Source organism: Biomphalaria glabrata, chromosome 1, assembly GCF_947242115.1.
Source record: "Biomphalaria glabrata chromosome 1, xgBioGlab47.1, whole genome shotgun sequence".
Lineage (NCBI taxonomy): Eukaryota > Metazoa > Mollusca > Gastropoda > Planorbidae > Biomphalaria > Biomphalaria glabrata.
This window is the reverse complement of record NC_074711.1, coordinates 17,553,949-17,580,785: the sequence shown is the minus strand read 5'-3', so window position 1 is coordinate 17,580,785 and position 26,837 is coordinate 17,553,949. Positions and strand designations below refer to the sequence as shown.

At 33.7% G+C, this 26,837-nt stretch overlaps 1 protein-coding gene across 7 annotated transcripts; it reads left to right on the top strand.

Annotated features, from left to right (window-relative positions):
• Nucleotides 1-6,197: 6,197 nt before the first annotated feature.
• Nucleotides 6,198-24,509, top strand: LOC106053919 (solute carrier family 40 member 1-like). 7 transcript variants are annotated; one of them, XM_056025755.1, is made up of 12 exons: nucleotides 6,198-6,318; nucleotides 13,132-13,298; nucleotides 15,802-15,866; nucleotides 16,475-16,634; nucleotides 16,934-17,173; nucleotides 19,126-19,341; nucleotides 20,157-20,210; nucleotides 20,313-20,386; nucleotides 20,491-20,701; nucleotides 20,903-21,169; nucleotides 22,965-23,075; nucleotides 23,885-24,509. In XM_056025755.1, exons 2-12 carry the CDS (start codon nucleotides 13,292-13,294, stop codon nucleotides 24,178-24,180), a joined length of 1,701 nt encoding a protein of 566 aa, XP_055881730.1. In that variant the 5' UTR covers nucleotides 6,198-6,318; nucleotides 13,132-13,291; the 3' UTR covers nucleotides 24,181-24,509. The 7 variants fall into 7 exon arrangements, with proteins under 7 accessions (XP_055881730.1, XP_055881723.1, XP_055881739.1 ...); XM_056025748.1 differs by having other exon boundaries at nucleotides 13,132-13,307; XM_056025764.1 differs by lacking the exon at nucleotides 16,475-16,634.
• The last annotated feature ends 2,328 nt before the right edge of the window (nucleotides 24,510-26,837 follow it).

Sequence of the window (26,837 nt, the reverse complement as noted above, 5' to 3'; positions counted from 1 at the left end):
TAGCCTCAAACCATCGTGCCCATATTTGGACCTGGTCCATATTACAAGGTGCTCCTCTAATGAGTCAACAAGAGAACTTTTAGTGCCATGTAAAAAAAAAAAAGTTCTACATCTTCAATCCGATTTCCTTACGAAGGCGAAGGAATGATGAAAAGTTGATTAATCCTTTTCCTGGTCAACATTTGGTCACAATATTTGATCAGATTTAATTAGGCCATGTTCGGCTTATAATCAGGAAACAATGAAAGGAAAAACTAAACAGGGGACTAGGTGATCAATGATGACAGACCCCGCTTTATGAGACTCAGCAAAAAATTGACTCTTGCGTATGCAATATGTATAATATAAACAAAGGCACCTAGCACACAGAGAGTTGTACAATTTCAATTTCAACAAAAAGCTTAGACCATAGAGCACTGTAAGCATCATCATCATCATCAAACTCATTTTCTAACTTCATTTGATTGAGTGCTTGAGAGGTTCACATCCTCTCTTGCTGAAGCTCTGGACCGAGTCCCTGCTGCGTAGTGCATATAAGTCACAATACAGGTTGAGAATGTGTTGGTTTCCCAGACATGTCGAGACTGAGATGAGCAAGTCTGGGGCACTGTAAGCATACAATGAGGCGCTATATAAAACAATGCAGTTCAAATGTGTGAACTAATTCATAAGTAAATGCAAAAAAAAAAAAAATGATTTTATTCGCTTTTCTCGATAACCAAAAAAAAATCTATAACTGCACAATGAACTTTGAACCGATCTGAATGTTGACTCTAATTTGAAACAAATATCAACCATTAAATGATTTCTGGTCGACTTTGTCTGAAGAGTAGCACAATATCTCACAATAAGCTATAAATCTTATCATTATTGTATTTCAGTTTCCTATAATCACTTTGCACGAAGCAGGATTTTCTTATTATTTTGAAACATAACATAGCCACACCATAAATTATCTTTCAGCTTACCCATAGCGTGCCTGATATCAAGACCTTATGCATTTCAATGACACAGTACATACAAATTCATTCAACCTTTTTTCAACGCTTCTATTAGCTCTGTATCAGTCGCTTTTCGACAACTTCTACTCATTCAATTATCATTTAATTTGCATATCACCTCATGATGGATGACAACACATGAATCAATTCCCTTCCCCCCAACCGCTCCACAAAAGTGGTTCGACCATAACATGGATGACCTCACATGAATCAATAAAAAAAATCCACCAATTAGTCAATCAATTAGTCCTAATGAATGAAATTTGTTTTATATAAAATATTTTGAAAAAAAAATTACTAAGTTAAGGGGAAATAAAAGACTAAAAAGTTGTATTTGTATAACTACTTGGATAGCTGAGTGGTTAACAAGTCGACCGGTCTTCGATCCGAGAGGCTCAAGCTCCAATTCAGACTCCAGCAACTTATTTTAAACAGCTTTTTAAAAGGCAGCTCAAAAAACTTCTCCAATATACACTCTCCCCCATATCCCCCTCCCAACTGGTCCACTAAAGTGGTTGGACCATTGCGCTTTGAGCATTTCAAAAGCATTGGAGGAAATGAAAAGACAACGATCGCTTCAGCAGAATTGACAGATAGCTAGAGTCTAATAAAATAACTCACTGTTAATGTAGGCTAATGATTATATCAAAGTCTGTTATGATTGTATTAAAGACTGTATGTGCTACTATGTAATGGATTTGGTCATTAACATTGCCTTAATTACCATTTTGACTAATGATTTTTCCTTCTACAAAAAATACAGTGAATTGCACACATCGTACATGATAGTAAACATTGAAGACTAAAATGGCTAAAATAATAAACAGTAAAAATATATATATATATATCAAGTTTGTGGTGGAGATAGTAGGAGATGTTGCAAACAGTTGAATGTCCAAACATTAGAAGAAGTTGAATTATTTAAAAAACATAGCAAAAGATAAAGGATCAAACCCCCCTTTAAGCTTGGCATCGGCTGTCACGAATAGTGGAGAATCTGGAAGAGTAACATCAGCTTCTCAGTCAAATTCAAGCAGTATTCTCCACTAGTGGTCTTCCTATTTCTATGTGGCTGTGAAAGTTGGACACTGAACGCTGAGACTAACAGACGAATTCAAGCCTTTGAGAGTAAATATATATGCTACAGAAAAAAACAACAACTGGGTATCAGATACCAGGAAAAGAATACAAATAAGTTTCACAAGTCAACACTGGATGACAAGAAGGAAGAACTCATCAATACTGTGAAGAGATGAAAGCTGAGCCAGTTCAATCAAATTGTAAGACATGACTCACTGTCAAAAGTCATCTTGTGTACCTTCAAGCTACAGTGGAAGGAGCACGAAAAAAAGGGTCGTCAAAAAAAAAAAAGAGCAGCTGGACAACGTAAAAGAATGGACCGGCCTCTCTCTTGATATTCTGCTAAGTAGGCCTACAGCTGCTGACCGGGTAAAGTGGAGGAATTTGGTTACATGAACTGTGTGTTTACTTTGCATTCCTAGGCATAGGCTATTAATAAAGTTGAAAAGGTCTATTAGCTAATCAGAGGGCAGTGGGCAAAAGAGGAAAAAATCCTCCAGTGAGAGACATCTTTCTCACAACGTACAATCTGAAAAAAAGCCATGCATGGAGTTCCACAAGTACGTTTGTGCTGATGACTGAGATAAGATGTGTCTGAGAAATACACTACTAAATATAGTAAAGTTCTACAACCTTAGACTTGCTAAAATGTTTCATCAAATACAATGTAATCCTAGATCTATCTAGTTGTTAAAGTTAACTTTGTCGTCTTTGTCTTGTGTCCTCCTTTGGGTGAGCTTGTGTCTGGTTTCCCTAACCCGGAACCATCGAGACGACTTACCGCACGGAAATATTCCAATATAAAACAAGATTACAAAGAGAGTTTGTGTTACACAAACTCAGAGGCGGCCCCCGTCGAAGTCGGATCCCTGTCGGATCTGCATATTCGCAAATAATATTCAAGAAGTGATTTAATTTTGATGTAAAATGTTTTACATGTTTCGGATGTTCCTTCAGAGTTGAAGATAATTACTTCCTAGTCCAAACCTCCCGCAGGACGACGGGGGATGGGAGCGGGCAGGGTTTGAACCCTGGACCATCCATAAATCTGAACGACAGTCTAGCGCGAAAACCGCACGACCAGGCAGCCATCCGATGGTCAAAAGTAATAATGTTTCAAAGATTCATTTGCCGTAAATTTAAATTTAAATTAAATAAAAAAATAGTAGATTAGTTTTAGTATATTAAAACATTACAATATTGATCAAAACGTTTGGAAATGAAAATCTACACTTTTTTTTTACACTTTAAGTTTAGAAATTGAAATTCTACATCTTAATCTAGTCTATTTTAGTCTAAACTAGATCTAGAAATTCTAGATATAGACTCTAAAATAATTTTAATTAGAATATAAATCCAGATCTAGATATACTGTAATAAAAATCTAGATCTAGTTTAAAAAATCTAGATTAGATCCAAATCAAGATATCATTCCTTTTTTAAACGCGAGTCACATAACGAGGCTTAATAAACATTACTATACCGAGTTCTTTTTTCATTTCATTTGAAGAATTAATTCCATATAACGTCAGAGGAAAAAAAAACACTACGTCACACGGCCTAGCTAGACTAAAAATCGCTTTCATCGATACGAGCCATTTATCCGAGTGTTCATTGACTTTGGTGCACCGAGTGAGTTCTTTAAGCATTTCATTTAAAGAATTCATTCCATATGACGTCTAAGGGAAAAAAAAAACACTACGTCACACGGCCTAGCTAGAATAAAAATCGCCTTCATCATTACGAGCCATTTATCGAGTGTTCATAGACATTGGTGCACCGAGTGCGTTCTTTTAGCATTTCTTTTAAAGAATTCATTCCATATGACGTCAAAGGAAAAAAAAAACAGTACGTCACACGGCTTAGTTAGACTAAAATATGTTTTTATTAATACAAGCAATTTTTCGAGGGTTAATAGACATTGGTGCACCGAGTGCGTTCTTTTAACATTACATTTAAAGAGTCCATTCATATGACGTCAAAGAAAAAAAATTCCATTACCTCACAATAGGCTAGTACCGGTACCATAAAAAAAATGTCTTTATTTACACGAGATATTTAACGAGGGTTCATAGACATTGGTGCACTGAGTTCTAATAGAATTTATTTAAAAAGGATCAAAGCCGCATTGTTTTTGCGTTTTGTCTGTCAGTCGATCTGTCCGTCATCTTGATATAAAAAAAACAACAACTAAAAGTTATTAAAAATTGATTAACCTTTAAACATCGCAATAATTTTTAGGTATGAACACAATTGAAAAGTTTATATAATAGATTGTCACAGATGTTTGTATAAATAGTAAAAGAAAAAGAGAATTTCAGATAAATGAAATACCGTTAATTAAATTTTTTGGATGGTCTCGTATAAAAATTAGATGTACTACAGCCATGTGGAGAGATTTTCATACCTTACTTTGGTGTTTGGATTCTGTTTTCCTTAAAAATCGGAACATAATATTAACAATAATTAGATTTTTTAATGTTTTAGGTAGAAAGTTAAATGTACTGTAAGAGAGTAGTGAGTTAAAATATTTTTCATAAAAATCCGTAAAAACATTATTTCGTAAATGAGAAGATTATTTGTTTATTAATTAGAAGAGGGAGTTCAAACAATTATTTGGCGTTAGTAGATTTTTAAATAAATTCGGAAATTTCTGGCGACGATTTGTAAGAAACAAAATCCGGAACTTTCTTTATCGATTACAAAACTTCTATGTTATGTTTTAGCAAAAAAATTAAATGTCTAAAAAGTAATTTTCAGTAATCAATTCTAGTAAATTACTTTTTTTAAAGCCCTGAACAACCTATTGTCGATATTTTTAAAATTTGTTTAAAGCTGAAAATACGGAACAATTTGATATTGATAACCAAATTATAGTGACGCATTGTCAAATAATATAAGTATAATATTAGTAAATTATGCGATTTCAAACAATCATTAGGCATAATTCATGTTTTATAAAACAATATCCGGAACATTTTTACACTTAATGAAATATAAGTCAGTATAGAGATTTTGATTTAGCATTAATATGCTATTTACATAAAAAACGGAACAACATATTATTGATAATGTGTTTTTGCAACGTTTAAGCATGGAAATTGAATGTGATATAAATTAGAAGAGCAAACAAACATTTGTTGTAGTTGATTAGTTTTGCACAAAAAAATCCGGAACAATCAATTTTTAGATACTTAAAACTATTGAGATGTTACGGGAGGAACATTATAGTGTAAATCAGATTTTCAATAGCTTTTAGAGTTCTAGTTTTTTTTAATCTAATCGTGACGGACAGACCGACCAACAGACAAAACGCACAAAAATAATCTTCTTTTATTCGGATGGGGGCACTAAAGAAAAAATAAATAAAATCTGATTTTTTAAAAAAGTTTAAGGAATTGGTTTACATCTGTCTATGTAGCGACGTTACGCTACTGCACGAAAATCGCTGCATAGAAAGTCCATTAAAAAAATGTGCGTGATATTTACATACAAAATGCATTATTAGCCTTTATAAACAAACAGTAATGTTTTCTTTTAATTTTAGCAGCTAGTTGACCAGAAAAAACATCTTTAACTATTACTTATATTTGTTGTAAACATTTCCTGTACATTTTAAAAATATATTTGACTTAGTGATACTGAAAATACACAAAAATTGTCCATCTTTGTTATCATATTGTAACATTGCCTCCCTTACATTTACGTAATTGTTTTAGAATTGGTGTATTTTTATGAAAAAATCGCTTGCATAATTAATTTTATAAATTAAACGGTTTGCTTTTAGATAACCAAAAGGCGCCGTTGCACCTAAACTTTTCAAGCCGCATTTAATGATGAAATATTTTTTTTCATATCTCTTCTAGTTTTCGAGATCTGAGTGTGACAGACGGACAGACGGACAGACTGACATTTTGCACAAACCTAAAAGCGGCTTTTTCTCCTTACGGGGACCGCTAAAAATATATCAAAATGTATACAAAAAATTGTCCGAAAGTGTAAAGTTTTGGGACATAGATCTAGATCTACAGATATAGGACTACATATATATAATTATTTAAAATATAGAAGACGAAACTTTTTTTTAGATGTATTTATTCCACAGAGTTATTCACCCTAGCGTTGTGTAAACAGTATCATTATCTTCAATAGATCACGATGTCCATGCTAACCTTTTTTTAAAAAAAATTATAGATCTAGGTCTATGTAGACATTTACATTGACCTATCAGACTACAGTAAATCTAGATCCTAATCCGTGCTGTCTTAGTCTAAATCTAGTCATTAGTGTCTACCAGCTACCTATGCCTATACTATAGATTCTTAGATTGGTATGATCATGTTTTGGCTGGCGGATTTACATACGGCCGCCATGTTTGAATGATGATAGCAACAGCTCCTAGGCAGCCAATTGTTGCCAGATGGATTTTGTTGGTTAAAATAAATATAATGAGTTATAATATGCTGCCAACTATTACATAAATAAAATCTTAATATATTAAGATAGAGTTAGGGAATGTAGACCTATTTAAATAGGAAATAGATGTACATTTCACTAGTGTGAATCTATATTATTTCTCAATATACTATTATATTTTATTTTTTGTGTGTGTTGGTGTAGATTGTAAGAAGATAAGATTGAGTTTGTTAAGGATTCATGTTTTTGTGTTCTATTGAATGTGACAAATTTTATTAAAATATTAAAAATCTGTTCTAGTGTTGTTGTTTTTCTTTTATATATATATATATATATATATATGTGTGTGTGTGCGTGCGTGCTTGCGCGTGTGTTTTATATGAAATTATTGAGAGTTAAAAAATACTTAGCTTACCAGGTATCTTATTAATGGCAAAACAATTAATGAGACATATTAATTCCACCACCCCCTACTTTCTCATTCCAGACAGGTGACTAAACTAAGGTAGATTTACCAGTACCAGCATTTTAGTACATTTTAGTTTTGAAAACGATTTTAAGGCGGTAGAGGAGACAAGTGCACGCTGACACAGTACCGCTAAAGCTTAAAATCCATCAATGTGCACATTACTTAGCTAGTCTTTGGTTTGGGTTGGACATAGTTGGCGCATAAGCAAACATTAGAGTTGCATTAGAGAATAATCCATTTGGATTATTGGCTTGACCACATAACAGACGTTGAACTCCTTGAGTTGTTACAGATAAACAGCAACAATTGCGTGGGAGGGTCAACACAAACGTTACAAAGACACCCTTAAGAGTTCTCTCAAGGAGTGTGAGGGAAACGCTATAGCTCTGGGTACTTTCTTATTGCCTGAGGCCGTGAGTGTCGTGTTTCATGATATAACGCAATGAGATTGGTAATCAACAAAGAACGTAGATCTAATATTTAAAAAAAGGAAGGTGAGAAAAGAAGCAGGCAACCCATGCCATCTATGTGTTCGGCTTTTTAAAAGAAAAAATGGACTTTAAAGCCATCTTCAAAGTCATAGAAAATGGGAAATAATCTCATCTTCAGCTACGAAGGAGGAGCTATATATTTAAGCTAGCTAATCTGCTCATTAATTGATTAGCTACCGGTTACGTTAATGTGCAAAATCGACATTTTCCCTCTAGATATAGGCCTAATGTCCATATTAACAGTTTAGGTACCGTTAAGGTTAGGGTTAGGATAGAGTTTGGTTTATCTAGGTATGCAAGCTCCTGCAAATAACTATATAAAATAATAATTAAATTTATTAAGCGCTGTTAACAAAGCACTATAAACTTTGCAGAGCTGATTATTTTGTGTGTCAAAAGAGTTGAGTCAAAGATAATTACAACATAACGTAGCACCTGGACAAGTGGATCCTGGTAGTTGGTGATAAATACGAAATTAGTCGTATTCTAATTCTGTTCTAAAGTTGCTGCTCGGCGGTCTGGAAGTTCAAAAGAAAACAGCGCCCACTTTTACAGCGCCAAATACCCATATTGTTCATACCTCACAACCATCAAAGACATACCTCACTTACTAGGCGTCCCATTTTTGACCACTGGAGCAATACACCACAGGTACGTTATATAAGTCACACTCAGACAATACGCCACACACGCACACCAATTACCATTCACAAGAGGGTAGGGGAGTCATATATGGAAAATGAAAGAATGTCAAGAAGAGGGGAGGGAAGAGAAAGTGGCGAAAGAAAACTAAGTCTTACTTGGGGGGGGGGGGGGGACAGAAGTTAGCAAGACATCCAGGATGACATAACATCCAGACGATGGCGTATTCGGCTAGCGGGCAGTGTTTCTCAAACTTTTTTGTCTGGCGGCACAGTAAAAAAACTACAAAAATTTCGCGGCACACCACAAAGAGCAACAGATGTTTTATAATAAAAAGAAAAAAAAAGATTTTACCTGTTTTTAAGTATTAAATTTAATGTGTAGGGTGTGCCTGTTTTTGAGAGCAAATGCGTTCTAATCAAGTCTCCAGAGTCGACAAACAAACTCGCATTTCATCGTCTATTGTAAGAAGCCTCTCTCTTTTCCTAGACTTGATTTCAGTCAGTGCTGAAAATTCAAACTCACAAAACCATAAAGATGCAAATGGAAGAATTATTTTGATTGCTTTTAAACTGATTGCAGGATATAACTTGTTGATTGAAATCCAAAACATGTCCTGGCTGTTTTCCCCAAAAATTTGACTTTAAAACTGCATCATTTTTTAAATCAATGAGTTGCTCTTCTTCTTCATTTTGTAAGATTTGTAGCTTCATTGTTTCCAAATGGAGAGCTGACCCATCCATACTCATTACTTCCAACTGTTGGAAAGTAATGCTGCAATGCTGACTGCAGATGTGTCAAAGTGTCCAGAATTTCGGGGCTCATTTCTTTATTTGAAGCACATTCATTGTAAATAGGAAAGCAGTCCTTTCGAGATCTTACTTTGCATCAACGACAATTTTTCACCAAATGACTTCAGTTTTGAGGATGCAGTGATGATGGTTTCCGATGGTCCTTTAAGACTTAAATTCAATGAATTTATTTTGTCAAATAAATCAAAGAGAAATGTCACCTTAACCCACCAGATCTCGTCATGAAAAGAAAATCCAAAGTCTTTTTTTTTTTCAGCCTCCAAGAATGAAATCAGCTCAGCCTTCAGTTGGACGACATGCTTTAACACATTTCCCCTGGAGAGCCAACGAACGTTGGTGTGATACAGGAGACATTTGTAGTCTGAATCCATTGTTTCACAAAGCCCGGAGAAAAGTCGGGATGCAAGCGGTCGAGATTTGATGAAGTTTACAACTTGAATAAGTCTGCGCGAGATAGTATCATTGGACAAAGGAAATTTCTTAACTTTTTCGGCAGTATCGGGTCCAAGGATAGTTTCAACAACTATTGCTAAAGCTGGTGCAATGACAGATGCAGCCTCTTGCGTTTCGCTAATAACTGAGCAACCTTATGACTTGCAATCAATCCCTTTTCTGTCAGCGTTAGGTAATTCATACGTTTCTTAGCTTGTTTATTTTGTTGAGCCCTGATGTTTTCGAAGTATTCCTTCGGTTGCGCTTTTACAGCTGGATGTTTTGTTTCCAAGTGTCTCTTCAATTTGCTTGGAACAAGCGGCTCATTCGACAGAGTTGCATTGCAGATCAGGCAGAATAGCAATGGAGCATCTTCAGGTCCAGAAGATATAAAACTATATCCGATGTAATCTTCTTCGTACCTTCGTTTGGTTCCTTGCTTTTCATTTAATGCTTTCGCAGTTTCATTTTTGCTAACGTATTTCTCCATGGGTAACTTTTTTTTGTTTTGTTATTATTAGCTTACACCTAAACAATTTACACGAAACACATCGCTTATTATTATCGTTACCAATTCAAGAACTGCTTTGCGTCTGCTAAGGCGGCCTACATTTGAGTCATTATAATTATGTATAGTGGAAAATTTCATAACCTAAAGAGCTAACACCCCTTTCCGTCAATATGGAGCGACCCACTACTATTACTGGTCGTTGCAAGTGGGGATGTCATCGCAACGTAAAATAAAAATTTAATAGTAGGCAGACCTGCGTAACGCTGCACGTGTGGCGTTCTGAAAACTCCCGCGGCACACCTGCAAATCTTCGGCGGCACACTAGTGCCGCTGCACACAGTTTGAGAAACACTGCCGCTAGCGGCTCATGGGTGTCCCTTTTTGCTTTAACAGTGATAAGGGGAGGGAAGCTAAACGACCTCTGTGACCCGAGGCTGAGTCTGCCTTGGTCCTATGAATGGAAAACGGTGTGTGTGTATGTACAGTAGATGGACTGGGTGACAAACTCAGCTCTGCTATTAACATATGGTTTTATTCTTCCTGACTCACAATCGACTGGTGTCTGGAAATATTTAAGCTCCCAGTAATTTAAGTACCCGGGACCGGGAAATCGGGCACTTTTTGACAAGGCAGAAAATTAGGCACTCTTCAATAGAGACTTAATTTAGAAGATAATTGATTTTTTTTTAGCGCATGTTTTATTCCGAAAATACCAACAATAACTAATTTTCAACAGAATGTTCATGAATCAAAAGAAAAGCTGACAAACGGAAAAAAAAAGTACAATCACAAGAATGCGGGGGAAAATTACATTATATAATTTAGGCCTGCACATCAAAGGATTCTGTGGAGGGGAGGTAGAGATGATTCCCCGCTTAATGCTTCACATCCACCACCAACCCTTTAGATTGATTGTTAATATTATTTCTTTAAATATATATTATGTCGCTACCTCTCTCTAATGTAAAATTCAGCCACTCAGCCAAGTCAGTAGTAAATGCAAAGTCAAGTTTGAGGGTAGAGTATTGAATTTTACCATTTCAGCCCCCCACCACCCCTAAACGATAAAGCAAAAGATTCCGATGATAGATACAGAGTCGGATCGGGTATGATGACGATAAATATAATCGCCTTATCCCCAACTACCTTACCTTTAAGATGTGCTTGTGGAAGGAAAGGCAGAACAGAATGATAAATTTGTCAAATTCAGATAAATCTAACAAAAAAAAATTACTAACCCTAACCCTGAAGACATTAAACGTCGTATAAATCTAGCGCGTCAGACATTTACTGATTTACACAGCTAAAACCAACCTGACTGTAAATCTCCTCACATCTCAAACAAGACTAAACTAAGAATCTTTAACTCTATTGTCAAGGCTGTCCTATTGAATGGTTCGGAAACATGGAGAACAACTGAATCGAAGCGACAACAAAAATAGTACAGACCTTCATCAACAGATGCCTGAGAAATATCCTAAAAATACACTGGTACGACAAAGTAGAAAACACCAAACTGTGGGAGATGAGTGGGCAGAAAAATATAGAGGTGTAGATCTTAGAGAGGAAGTGGAGATGGATTGGTCACAAGAGAAAATGCCAATAGAGATCTAAAGACTGTTTTTGACAGTAGAAGTTCCCTGTAAGCAAGCACTGATAGTTACTTTCATTGGCCTACAACGACAGGATTGCGCAATGCATCTGGCCCTATTCGGCACCTTCGACACGCCCTATTACAGTAAGACCTGGACTTCATCATTCTCTGGTCAATCTGTTGTTTCCCGATCAAAGGATCCAGCTATACACACCCACCCCTCCCCTACCAGCCTTATGCCGCAGTTTCACCCCTCCCTGCCCGCTCCCGCATTTTCACCCCACCCCCTGACCACCCTCCCAGTCCGCTCCCGCTGTTTAACCCCACCCCTGACCCCTCCCAGCCCGCTCCCAAAGTTTCAACAATTTCTTAAGCCAGTCAGTCAGTTTCAGTGACCTTGGTTACCTAGCCACATTCCTTGACTCTTGAGGCTAGATTAGAGAAGACAGTCATTTTACCTGGGATATTTCTATTAAATGAATAAATATTTATATATGAAATTCTTTTCTATAAGGACATCAGTTGTTTATTGCATGTATCCTCAAGCACATTCTAGATACAATGCAACAAGTCTCATAACACACAACATTACACTAGACTAGTCCACTAGATTTAGGCTTAGATCTATTTAAATTCAACATTCATTTCAGCTTTATTGAAAAATGTTACAAGCTGTCAGCACCTTAAATCTTCATCAAATCATTTAAAATATAACTTCATAGATCTATACAATAATCCCATCATATATAGGGCAATATAGGCCTAAATCTATTTGAATTCAATTTCTATGAAAAAAAAATAGGTACCTAAATTTACGCTTTATTAATGTCATTCCAATTTTAAATAATAATATTTTACTCCCCCCCCCCCCTTATTCCTTTTTTTAAAGTACTACTTCTACTGCAATAGTAAATATTCCTATTATTTCTGTTTGTTTTATTTTCTCTCTCTTGCAATCCGCTATAAGCTGGCGATATTTATATAGGTCTGTGAGTCGGCTCTACAGCGCTATTAATTCTATTATTTCTATATGTTTTTATTTCCTCTCTCTTCGAGTATGGTTTCAGCTGGCGATATTAAAAATCAACTAGGTTATCTCCCCCTGGAAATAAATTTTTTAGCATTGATTCAGCGCTGAGGCATCGCAAAAATCTGGCCAGTGGTTGCCAGGTGCTGCCTAGAGACGTAAATACGCCAGCTAAAAGCGGAAATTACCCTTAGATTAGTATAATTAATAATAATAATTTACTAAATAAGTTTACACTAGTTTACACAGTAACAGTATATTGAATTATACTATTATAATTATAGTATATAATTAAGTATATTATAATTATAGATCTATCTATTATTCTATATCTATATTAAAATAAATTTATATTATTAATATTATATATAAGTATAAAAAATAATCTAGATCTAGTCAAATCTAGTCAATCTAGATTTAGAAATTTAGTTTATTTAGAATAGATTATCATTATGACATTGACATGGTCACATGTCATATATTTTTTTATTATAATATCATGACTATAGTATATATAGTATAATAAAGTTTAATTATATAATAGATTTAGTTAAATCTAGTAGCCTAGCACAGGATTAGGCTTAGCCCTGGTAGATTTATTGCTGCCAGCTGCCCGAGTGTTTACTCATACTCATCATACTGAGTTACTCTTACAGTACTCTGACAACTCTGTGTAGTCACTGTTGTGTGGACAGTGACTAAGACGACTGAAACTGAAAGAGTCAGACCAGACTCATGACCAGACTTTTGTGCCATTGAATTGCTTAAAAAGTTTACCAAAAGTTGATTCTTTTGAACTCATAGGATCAATTTGCTATGGCTAGTATGTCTGGTTAGTAGTATGGATGATTAAAATTGTAGACTTAAAATGTTATATAAAATATATGATAATATATATATATGGCAGAAAACAGATTTTCCATTGAAAATGCATATTATATATTTAAAGTTCATAGTTCATAATTTCCTTTTATAGTCCATCTGTGGAGTATTTTTTTAGTTTGATACGTAGATCTATGTTTGTGTGAACTTCATTAGCAAAATTTTGTTGAAATTCATTTTTATAAAGATTTTGTGCATTTGTGAAATTCACCAAGTTTCAAGCTATTGGTGACTGAGTGATGTTAATCATTTATGACAATTTATTATTATAGTCATCCATCCATCCATCCCAGTGGTGCTACAGCCCATGGAGGGCCCTGGCCTGCTTCAAGACATCCCTCCATTCAGATCTCTCCTGCAGTCCTGGGCCTTTCATCTCCATGCCTTAACCCCATGCTGTTGCAGATCGGCCTCCACACTTTGTCATCAGTGTATATATAACAATGAGATGCCCTTGTACCTTAGCGAACTGATTACTCCATTTGTCCCCCAGAGAGCCCTGCGCTCAATGGACTCAACGCTTTTACTGGTAGCACGTTTCTCCCTCAAAAGCTATGGTCTGCAGACTTTTTCAGTGCACGACAGACAACACATGCTACACCACTTTTAAGAATAACATTAAGACCTATCTGTTTAAAACTTTTTTAGATTATTTGTCATTTTAGCTGTCGTGTTTGTGTTTCTAATGTTATTACAGCACCTTGAGCCTACATTTTGTTTGTTAACAGCTCTTTATAAATAAAATTATTATTATCATTGATCCATTGCATTCAAGGTCTGCTTTTTGTTTTTTGCCTGTATACCATTTTCGCTCCTCTGTTATCTGACATTCTTTCAAGGTGACCTGCCCAAAGTAGTCTTTTCTTTTTATTTCAATCACTAGCTGTGGGTCTTCATACAATTGATTAAATTCGCTGATGATACTGCCATAGTCGGTCTTATTTCAGGAGACGAAACTCAGTATCGAAGCTCGATAGAAGAGTTTACAAACTGGTGCACCGATAACTTTCTAGAACTGAATGTAACAAAAACTAAAGAACTTATAATAGATTTTAGAAAGAAAAAACAAACTATATGTGAACTGCAAATAAACACTGCATCTATAGAACAAGTAAAGGCATATAAATATCTAGGCGTTATCATCAACAACAAGCTTTCATGGGAAGACCACCTTGGAACTCTGACAAAGAAAACAGCCCAGCGACTCTTTTTTCTATACAAACTCAACAGTTTTAAATTAAACAAGAAGATCCTTGAGACATTTTACGGCGCGACTGTACAAAATCTGCTAACATACGGAATAAGTTGTTGGCAAGGCAACTCCTCATCTAAACTGTTGCAACGTCTAGAAAACATCATTAAAAAAGCATCAAAAATTACACTCACAACATTACCACATTTAAAGGAATTTTTTGAACAAACGTGCCTAAGAAAAATCGAAAAAATCTTGGAAGACAACGGCCACCCGCTCCATCAGAACTACGCCAGGTCGTCGCGAAGTGGGCGACTGCTGTCAATCAAAACAAGAACGGAGCGGTACAAAAACTCGTTTGTACCTCACTCGGTCAGACTCTATCACCGCCTTTCATTGATCAGGGAACATGAAATGCACCAAGATGCCTGTGTGTAGTCGCTGAATGAACTCTTTATGTTGTCTGTTGTATTTATGTGTATTTTTCTGTTGTGTTGTCTTTATATGAGAAACGAGTCCTTGTAATCACAACAATTTTCCGTAAGGATCAATAAAGCAGTCTTAGTCTTAGTCATGGTTAGTGCCTGTCCACCACCCTGTTTCATCTTGTATAGCACCATAGATTTTCCTAAGAATTTTTAGTTCCCAGGTGTTAAGTATATTTTCGGTTGTCTTTGTCAGTGTCCAATTTTTTTCCAATTTGTTTTTTTTTTTTTGTGTGGTGCAGTTTGCAGAGAGCCTGGATAGTGAGAGTCATAACAATATGTTCAGATTTACACTGAAAATTGATTTACCATGCGACACTGGAGAACTTATTTCTTGCTAATATTGTTGAGGTTTATAAAATATGTCCTGAGTTGTTTGATATTATAATAGTCTGATGGCAAATATAGCAATTAGTTCAAATGAAGACAAAACAAAAACTTAAACTGGTCAAGAAACAAGTAAATTAAAGACATGATTTAAAATATGTTTCAAAACATTTTTTCACTCATTTTTATAGATCTAATATATATTTACTAATAAGATAAGTGTAATTTTATTAAATTATCAATAAAAAAAATGTGTCTCTATTAGCCCAAATTACTTTATGCTGTAAAGTAATATTTGGCTGAAAAAAGTATGCATTTAAAAACTTAGTCCAATTCTTAAATCTTTTTTTTTACTTTTTGTAAATAATCAGTTACAGATATTGTTGTTTTTTTATCCTAACATTTGCATTACCTTACTTTTTTTTTTTCTACTTCTATAGCGTGTTGCAAAAAATGGAATGGAAACAATTTCTTTGTTTATTTCAGTCACTTTTTATCAGCCTGGGTAAGTTTTATATATTTCTTTGTTTATTTCAGTCACTTTTTATCAGCCTGGGTAAGTTTTATATATTCAACACAACATTTAAAGATATTGGTTTCATGAAAAATAAGTGTAAATTTTAACAGAACAAAAAAAAATTTTAAAAGACACTTTCGAATTAAGATTTTAGCAAAAAGAATTTAATGTCTTCTCAAAAAATATTCATCATTTTAGCATTCTAGACATTTATTCACATCCTGTAGAATTCACTAGTTATGTCCAGTACATATATACATATATTCTGACTGTGATAAAGAATGCATTGAGGGAGGCAAGTATAGCCTGTAGATGCATTTCTTTCCTTCACCAACTCAACACAAAGCAACTCAATTGGGAAACTTACTCATTGATAAGCAACTTAAAATCAGCCTCTAGCAAATAACATTATTATTAAACTGCAAGTCTCTAGATGGATCCTGGTCTGCATGTTCATAACACAATTCATTAAAATAACAATCAGACAATCTCACAAATCTTGCTTATAAATTAATAACTCCATTAGTCAGGTCACTCTGCATGTCAACTGTGGCCTACCCATATAATAATCACAATAAATTTTTTCTCTTAAATAGGGCGATCGCATGTGGGCATTTGGTGTTGGCTTGTTCCTTATAAACATAAGTTCAGAATCTTTGCAGCTAACTGCAGCTTATGGCTTAAGTATGAGCTTAAGCGTTCTACTATTTGGAGCTTTAGTTGGAGATATTGTTGATGAAACACCCAGATTAAAAGGTTAAAATTACTAAGTTTTTTCAAATTTGTAAATTTTTTTTTATAAAAAATACTTTCTGACAGGAAATTGTTAGATTAATGACATTGAATTCTTAAGTGCATTACTTGTCTGTAATGTTTTTTTCTTGCATTAGAGCTTCTTACCATATTTAATATTAATAAACTTAGGTAATACTCTACAGCACTCTAGTTCTATTAACTGAGTGGCTTCTAAGAAACAGAGATAGAAAATAGTTGATTATATGAAGTTTAGACCTTTTTATGATTGAAAATGAAAAACAATTCTCATGTTTTCACAGCTGCACAGACTGCACTTGTGCTCCAGAACTTATTTGTTATCATCTGTGCTGTGTTGATTTTTTTCTTTTTGACATACATGAGTGCCATAGTCTCATTTGGCCAGTGGACTAGATACACTGTGTATGTTCTTATCATTTTACTGTGTGTCTTGTCTCGGCTGACCAGCATGGCCCGCCAAATAGCAGTTGAAAAGGATTGGATTGTAGAAATGTGTGGTGAAGACAAGGACAGACTAGCAAGTATGTAGTATTTCAATAGTTTAGTTTAGCAAAATTAATTTGACAAAAAAAATATTTTAGTGAACAATTTTACGCTTCTATTTCTGACATTTAAAAAAATTAGATAAACTAAATCATTCTGCAGTATTTGATTGCTATAGTAATGGAAACCTTTCATTTTTACTTTATTACCAAACTGCACTCATCCTTAATCTTCGGAATCAAAGACATTGCCATTATTATTTTAATAAATTCATCTAGACCTAGATCTTTGAGTTTGAGTTTTTGACACATCGGCACACTTTAAGCCATGTCATGCCCGTAATCCCTAAAGGGTTACTCTTCCTTCATACCACAAGTTTTATTTAGTTAAGTCTTTAAAAACAACATCTATTCACAGTTAAAATAGTAAAGGTAGTAAAAATTTTATAACTTAGTAAAAATCTTTTGCAAATATTCTATATTCTAGATTGACATTTTCTTATTGTTTGTATTCGATCTAAGCTAGTCTTATACAACAGTCATAAATTTAATCAACTTGAGACTTCAATCTTCTAACTATTCTAGAATGCTTGATTATAAACCTACATTTGTATTAAAATGCTTAAATACAATGCAATGTGGCTTTATCTAGATCTAGATCCACAGATCTTGGCTTCAAAAAATGGCTGCCAGTGACACTAAAGCTTTTAGTAGTCATTGTAAACAACAAATTGGCATTTCAAACATGTGTGAAGCAGCACTTAAATTAAATTGCATCTGAAATCTCAATCTGACAAACACAAGCAAGAGTCTGGTAAATCAGATGGCTGCCTGATGATCACACCCTTATTTATTAAAAAGGCTGCCACAGTAATTGTCACTTGTCCTACAGACACATTCATACTGTCTTTAATTACTGCTAAGAAAGCAATTAACATCAAGTCTTTTGAGCATCTTTGAGGCTGTATGGATGATGTCTAGACTAATAGCCAAAATTGAAAGCTTCATCTTAATCACAACTTATATTAAGTTTTTGCAACCTTTTAAAAAAATATCAATCAGATGCACTATTATGGCACAATACCTCTTAAGCATGCTTCTATCATCTTTGTAGCAAAGATTTATGACAGCAGCTGTTTTCAAAGAATGTACCTCTGATACAGCACTGCTTATTGTAGATTGACAGTCACAAAAAATCTACCTCCAGAAGTTGACATAGGCTTTAAAGCCAAATCTGCTGTCAAAGAAATTAAAGTAAAGCCAGCACTAGAGATGTTTAAAATTTCCAGATGGAGAGCAGAAAGTTTTTTCTGACAACAGTTCTGAAACTCATTGAAAAATCTCCATTGAAGAATGCAATTATCCAGAGTTTAAAATGGCTAAACCCAATTACCCATTACAAGATGATGGCTCCTTAAAGGATGTAGATGCCACTTTGAGCAGCTTGGTTCTGCTTGGCCATGTCTTGGAGATGACTGTGATAGCATTAAATCTGAATTTACACAATGGTATAATTCCATTTTAACCACGATTTCTACTGCATTCTAGTCCTTCAGTGTCACCTCTGATAGCATGTGAACACTGATTTTGCTAAGCTCTGGACAGTGGTGAGAGGAATTTTGTTTATCATGAGAATGGTAATTTTATTTAACTATTAAACCTAAATAATACCAACTCACAAAGGCAGTGGGATACACATTTGAGACCAAAAGCAAATCTGCTGCCAAGGACAGACGTAGACTACAAAAAGAAAATCTTAATCGACCACTGGCGGACAATGGTTATGCTTGCCCTGGATGTGGCAAAGTATGTAAGTCACAGCTGGGGTTGCGTAGCCACGAGAAAATACTGCATTCCTCATTAATCTTTGGACTCAAAGACAAGCCTTATTATTATACCAACTTTATCTATTGTTATATTTTTTGCAAGATTTTTATGTCCTGGAATTTCATATTGACGTGATATTACATATATATCTATATTATTTTCAGCTATGACTGCTGCTTTGAGACGCATTGACCTTTCAACTCAGATCTTAGCTCCAATGGCTACTGGTTTTATTATGGCTTTAGCTGGTGTAGAGTTTGGAGCTATATTTATTGGAGCCTGGAATTTTGGTTCTGTCTTTATTGAATACTATTTTCTTTGGAAAGTTTATAACACTGTTCCTGCATTGATGAAAAAGAAAAACTTGAAAAAGTCACAAGGTTTGTGTCATAAATGAATGTGTATAAATTATTGTCATACCTTGTAAAGAAATTATCTTTTTTTAAAATTTATATTGTAAGATATATTTTGAATATACATGAAATGAGGCTTTGTTAAATTGCATATTGGTGATAAAAATAAAGGAATTAAAGAAAGTAATCAATGAAAAAAAATAATTAAATTTAACATCACATGTTGTCAAACATTACAATTATCTATGAATTCAGACAGTTTGATATTTTTCCAAATACATTAACAAAACTTATGTTTTAGCTTTTGAGTCTGTTTATAAAAATAAGGGGTCTAACTCTTAGTGAAAAAAAAAGTGAGGTGTATCTCCTACATGAAGAGAGGGAAATCTAGAAAAAAATAAATTTACAAATATTTTTGTTAAACTATTAGAATACATACAAAAAAATCACATAAAATATAGAATATGTCCAGTTTTTAAAAAAAATGTATTCTTTAATAACTAAAAAAAACTTTTTTTAAAAAAAAGGTTTCCCAGATTGACCTTATACGCTACACAATCAGCACATTGGTTTTTATATTTAAAAAAAAAGAAGCTATACTACTACTGTCTTTAGTATGTTTGCAAATTTTATCTGCTTATCCCAAATGAGCTCTTCTTATACAAAAGTGTTTTTTTTAAATGTTATCACATTGTATCAGGCCTTTGTACCTCAGAATAGTGTACCATTAACATCACATCATAGGGCAATAGTTTTATTGAGTTGGCACAGCATAAATCTGTGGGTTTTTTTTAATTTTATTTATATTTGTCTGATTATTGTTTCTTTATTTATTTATTTAGTTGCCACAGAGCTTAAAGAAAATCTTGTTAAAGAGAAAGATGCTTTTGATCAAGGTTTGTTTACATTACATTTCCTTACTATATTTATTTATTACTATCTTCTTTTTAATTCACATAAAAAAAAATTCTCCTTTTTTTCTTTTATCTTTTTCACAGGTAGGCCACTGGAAGAATGCATGACACTGCAGGACAAAGACAATCTTGATACAACTGATGATGAAAAAAAAGAAGTAACATTTTTTTATGACCATGACTTTTAAAAGTAGTTATCTAAAAATTAATTTTCCATTTAAACTTTCCATTTATTTCATGAATAAAAACTTTATTTTTAAAGGAAAACGAGGCTTTAAATAACCAAGAAATAAGTGTGACTCCTGAAACAGAAAAAAAAGTGAAAAAGAAATGTACATTTACCAGACTTTTTAATAGTTTGGAGAGATTGTACCTTGGTTGGCCAGTTTATGTATCCTATGATATACGCAATGCAGGATTAGCTTTGGCTTGTCTTTACATGACTGTCTTAGGCTTTGACAGTGTAACAGTAGGTAAAGATTTGTATTAGGGTTTTTGTTTTTATATTGCAGTTTTTTAATTTCAGTGATAATTTGTATTATTAATAATTTTATCTCTAACAAAAGAGATATTTAATAAGTTACATTTAATTTTTTCATGCTAAACAAATTTCTGTTAAAAATTGCTAAAGATTTTTTTTTTTAATTGAAGTTTTTGTTGTTGTTTTTTTGTAGGCTATGCTAAAACTCAAGGGGTTTCAGAGTTACTTGTTGGAATAATGATGGCTTTGGCAGCCTCCTTTGGTATTTTTGGCACTTTTATGTATCCTTATATGAGGCGCAGGCTTGGTTTGGCCAGGACTGGTATATTTGGTCTGTCCTTGCAAATCACCTGCCTAGTGCTTTGTGTTGTTTCTGTTTGGATGCCAGGAAGCAAATTTGATTTATTTCTAGATACAAATCTCAATGCAACTAATGCAATGGAATTAAGCTGTATTGAAAGTAAGTTTTCAAAAATAGTAAAAGAATTTTTTCATAGTAAGCAATCAGTATTACATATTCAAAATCTGAGATTATATACCTTTTTCTGTCAAGCTTATATAGATAGAAAAAATAGCCTATTTTTTAATGACTATATATAAATAATATTTGGTATTGTTATAGTAAAAACAAAGTAAAATGGAAATACTTGATCACATGTTGGAAGATAATGAATGAATTGGGAACATCACCTGTATGAGATTGATATATCTGTTCACCTTTTCAAACATTTTAATCTCTGTTTATGTTTGAAAAAGGCTCTACACTTGCTTGAAATAGTATAAAGTTGGCTTACCATTTTTTTTTAGTATGAAGTACTTTTAATTATAAAGTCAATAAGTAGGTTTTTAATGTTATTATCGATAGGACCCTATGTGCAATTATGTATATACATATACATACATATATGTGGCATTTTATGTCCAGAGAGACGATCTTTTCCCTTTGCAACTTCTTGTGTGACTAAAGAGACCAATCCTTGATACACAGCTGCAATCGCAGGTTGGGCATATATAATCACCAGGCGCCGTTGCATTTTCACCCTTCTTTCTGCTTCTGTTGTGTATGACATCTGCAATCTGTGACCCTTCCTTTATGCTCTCTCTCCATGTGGATCTGTCCAGTGCCACCTCTTCCCAGTTGCCAGTGTCAATTTTGAAGAGCTTCATGTCGCGTTTGCATACATCCGTATAACTTAAAAGTGGGCGACCAGCGGCTTTCCTGCCTTCTATTAGATCGCCATACAGGATGTCTTGTGGAAGTCGACCTGCTGGCATTCTACGAACGTGGCCAAGCCAGTCAAGGCGTCTGCTGCTGATAACAGAGCAGATGTCCTGGCATCCTTCTCTTTGTAGCACTTCCTCATTGGTTATCTTATCTTGCCACCTTATTTTAAAGATCCGCCTTAGGCATCAGAGGTGGAAGACATTCAGCTTTTTTTCCTGCCATGAGTAGGTTGACCATGTTTCACTTCCGTACAGCAAGGTGCTCAACACACAGGTCCGGTAGACTAGGGCTTTAGTACTGCTAGTCAGCAATATGTTGTCCCAGACTCTTTTCTGCAACCGTGACATGGTGGCCATTGCCTTGGCTATCCTGTTGTTTATGTCCTTATCCAGTAGAGTGTTGTTGGATATGATGGAGCCAAGGTAACAAAAGAGATCAACAATTTCTAGTGGTTGGCCATTAATGCTTACTTGAGGTGCAGTGTTTGTGTTTTGGACAAGTATATTAGTCTTGCTTTGACTGATGTTTAAGCCGAAACATACATATATATTAATATATAGTTGTTAATTTGATTAATTGACTCACCAATAGGATCTTTAGAAGATTTTATAACAACACTCCATTTTTAAAACAATGTTTTATCCCAGTCATAATCACTGCTTCAGAATCTTCACATTTTCAAGTATGGTTTTTAAGTCCAAACCTTACTGGGATGTCATAGAGACCAATTCTTTTTCTTTCAAATTTCTTATTTGTCTATTACAATGTTTACAAAAGTATATATTGTGCTTGTTTACCTCTTTTTTTTTTTGCCTCATGCGATTTTAGTTATATTCATCCATTTCGACGAAAGTGCTATTGTTACATGTGTTAATTGAACATATTTGTCATCATTGCTTATTTTATAATCATCGGAATATAATTTTATTAGAGCTGAGATTCAATAAATTAAAACATTTTTGCATCGTATTCAAATTTCGGCTGTTTTATTTTTCTCTGATTGTGTAAGCATGTTTTTTTTTGTGTGCAGATTCCACTTTAGATGTAAACAGTACCATACCTTGTTCCAAAGAAACCTTGAGTCTTAGCGAAAATGTATCTATTTGGATGCTTCTAGCTGGAATTATTACAGCACGTTTTGGTAAGAAAACTGATGATAATCTTTAAAAAAATCTTGAGTAATTAATATTAAAACATAAATACATATAGGATCTATATAACAGATGATACACATGCTTTACTAGTGTGTAAATAAGTTAATATTTTTTTATTGGAACACTTTTGTTTTCCTCCTTCAATGGAACAGTCTGAATTCAACACACATACACACTTTTTGGCCAATAAATTCTACATACCCTCCACCCCCTCCTTTTTTTTTCTTTGATCCAACATACTGCAACCCAATAATTTAGACTCAGCACACTCAGTTCTTTGGACCATCAGTTGTAGTTCTAAAGAAAAATATTACATCCATCATACCACCCCTGCACTACACATTTTTTTTTAATCTTCCCATGAAATCCCTTCCCCATCTCCCAAATACACATATTTTGGCCCTTATTTCTTTGGCCGTCATTATAATGTCCCCCAACACAATAATTTTGCACCTCCCAGCCAAAGGGCTATCCCAGACACACATATAAACAAAAAATTGTTTTGCTGGTGAATTCTAGAAGTATATATATTTAAGATAATGTACTTCTTGTAAGTTTGACCTGAACCTTTTTTTTAATTTTATAATTCAGTCCACATTAGATACACTTTTTGGACTTGATTTCTAGAAAATGTTTATTCTTTGTGTTCCCATGCAACATTTCAAAAAGTGACACCACTATTTGCAATTATTATTATTATTATTATTTATATATGAGAGAGAGAGATTCAATGTGTATAGATTTATGTATTTATTTATCTTACATGAGCCCAATTTCAATTTATCTGTACATACAGGACTTTGGGTAGCTGATCTAACAGTCAGTCAACTGTTTATGGAATCTGTGGCTGAAAAGGAAAGAGGAAAAGTCAACGGTGTTCAGAGTTCTTTGAATCAGCTCATGGATATGTTAAAATATCTCATGGTTGTATTAGCGCCCCATGAGCATCAGTTTGGCTTGCTAGTACATATTTCATTTGGCTTCATCTGCATTGGTTGGCTTTTTTATGCTTTCTTTCTGAGAAAAAGCAGGGGCCATTTCTTTCACTTTGAAAAATGTATACAAAAGAATAATTTACATACCAATTCTTGATCTTACTTGTATATTTTTTATTTTTATTTCTTGTAAAAAGATTTTTTTTACTTATATTGCAAATTTACATTTTGCTGAATATGTGGATTTAAAAAAATAATAAATTGTGCAATTTTTACCTCCGTTTTATGTTTTATTATTGGTAGCTTCACCCAGTGGCTTCACTAGGCTGGATGTCACCCAGTGGCTTCACTAGGCTGGATGTCACCCAGTGGCTTCACTAGGCTGGATGTCACCCAGTGGCTTCACTAGGCTGGATGTCACCCAGTGGCTTCACTAGGCTGGATGTCACCCAGTGCAGTGAAGTCAGGTTGCCCATCCCCCCCCCCTCCAAAAAAAAACAAACTTTTCCCCGAACAATTCCCAATTTTTAAACAAAGTGTCATAAGTTTGTTCTTTTTGTTGAAGCAATAGAGTGAGCTGATTACCTGCTTTTATTAAATGTTACAAATTGTAAAATGAGTGTTAATTTAAATTTTCCTTGTTTATGATATTTTATTAAAAATTATTACTTTAGAAATTCACTTAACATAATCTGAAAATGTTTTCTTTGTTACTTTATCAAACTTAACGGAAAAAGTAAAAAAAAACATGATAGAAAATGTTTTTTTAGTTCCTTTTTTTTTTTTGAGGAAAGCTTATGCAAGACTATTCATGGATTAATGTTTTAGTTATTACTATAGTGAAATGGGCAAAAGTATATAATAAATAATATAAATGATTATCTACTTACACCCACCAACTCCTGGTTACAATCTCAACATATGGAATTTAGTATTGTTACATGTTCAGAAGCAGAAAAACAAAAAGATTTATGTGTTTTTATGTTGTTATGGGATTCATAACAATCTTAATACCTATACCTACTCAATGCTAAAGAATCTCCATTGACCACCTATCTCTAAAAATTTCAGTTGATCACTCAACTTCCGAAGACTCCATGTTGACATTGCAGTGTAGTCTACACCTCCCACCATAGTGTATGAGTATTTACTGACACACAATATTGACCATTCTCTATGGACCACTCATTGCTCAAGAATCTCCATTAATTATTACATTCCAGAAATTTCCCCAATATTTTATATTTACATTGTTGATTCCAGAGTCCTTATATATGTACATTTTGCATAATGTATTTGTATGTAAAATTTTGTTTTATTTAATAAAATATTTTAAAATATGTTCATTTTGACGATTGGTTGTGGTCAATGTTTTTATATTTGTCAATCTAACAATTGTTACTACAGCTTTTTTTTTTTCTTAAACATATTTCTTGAGATGTAAGAAGTAACTTTTTTTTTACAATAGCTCCTTTTAACTCTACCTTCATGGAACCTTCTGATTGGACTTTACATCTTCGGGTATTTCTGCATGTAGGCATTGTTCATTTAAGAGTTTAATATGTTCAAAACATTTTTCCCATTGTTTGTAAAATGTTTTACATGTTTCGGATGTTCCTTTAGAGTTGAGGATAATTACTTCCTAGTCCAAACCTCCCGAAGGACGAGGGGGGGTGGGAGCAGACAGGGTTTGAACCCTGGACCATCGATAAATCTGAATGACAGTCCAGCGCGCAAACCACATGACCAAGCAGCTATCCTGCATTGTCTTCTAACACTAGATCTCAAGGCTTATCATTGAAATATTATGAAGTTGATACATTTGCTTAACCAGGATTTTAACAGGGGGGGGGGGGGAGTAAAAAATGTTATTTCTAAAATCTAACATTCAGTAGTTTTAACCAATATAATCAATCTATAAGTTGAATATAGGAGGTATTGTCTTTTTGAAAAAGCATTTTTTTAATGGGTTTTTTATTTTTCTCTTTTGTTTTGTTGTTGTTTTTATATTATGTTGTTTATTTCTATTGAAAATAATAACTCAAAATGTTAATAGTTGTAGCTTATTTTTGTCATGTTTAAAATGTCAATATGTTATTTTTCCATACATATATATATGTATTTATAAGGAAAAGATAGTCTAACATTACTATTAAACTACAACATTACTAGGACATTATACCAAAAAACATTGTAATATTCTAATAACAGTGGGTCTGTATTAGCTCAACAATTTTTCTGTATATCTTGTTGTCAGATCATTTACTGTTTTTTATTTAGTGGCAGTGGTATCAATATTATATTTGTTTTTTTTTAACTTAACAAAATATATCTAGATCTCAAACGTATCCAATAAAAAATCTTTGTATGTGTGTATAGGTCTATTACCTGGTGTAAGTCTGTTGTACTAACACTTTACAATGCACTTGTTTTATTATCATTTAAGTGACTTCTTTTTAAAGTGAATGCACCTTTATATTTATAAAAGATATAGAAGATATTTGTTTTACATGATTGTTATATTAATAGATGTTTTATTTTATGAAAGAAACAATATGTACAGAGTTGAGTATATGTATAAAAAATAATCAAACATTTTCTATTTGAAATAACATCAAATAGATCAAAGAAATAGTTTTTGCTTTTTTTTTTTTAAAGCAGTTTTGTTAAATTAGGACGACACATTTCACAAATAAATCTACAAAGCTAAGAACAATAATGCTGAAAAGAACAATGCAACATACATTTATATGAATTCTCCTAGAGTGTCTCCTGTAGGAAAAGTGATCTGTTCCTGTACCATGCATTAGGTTT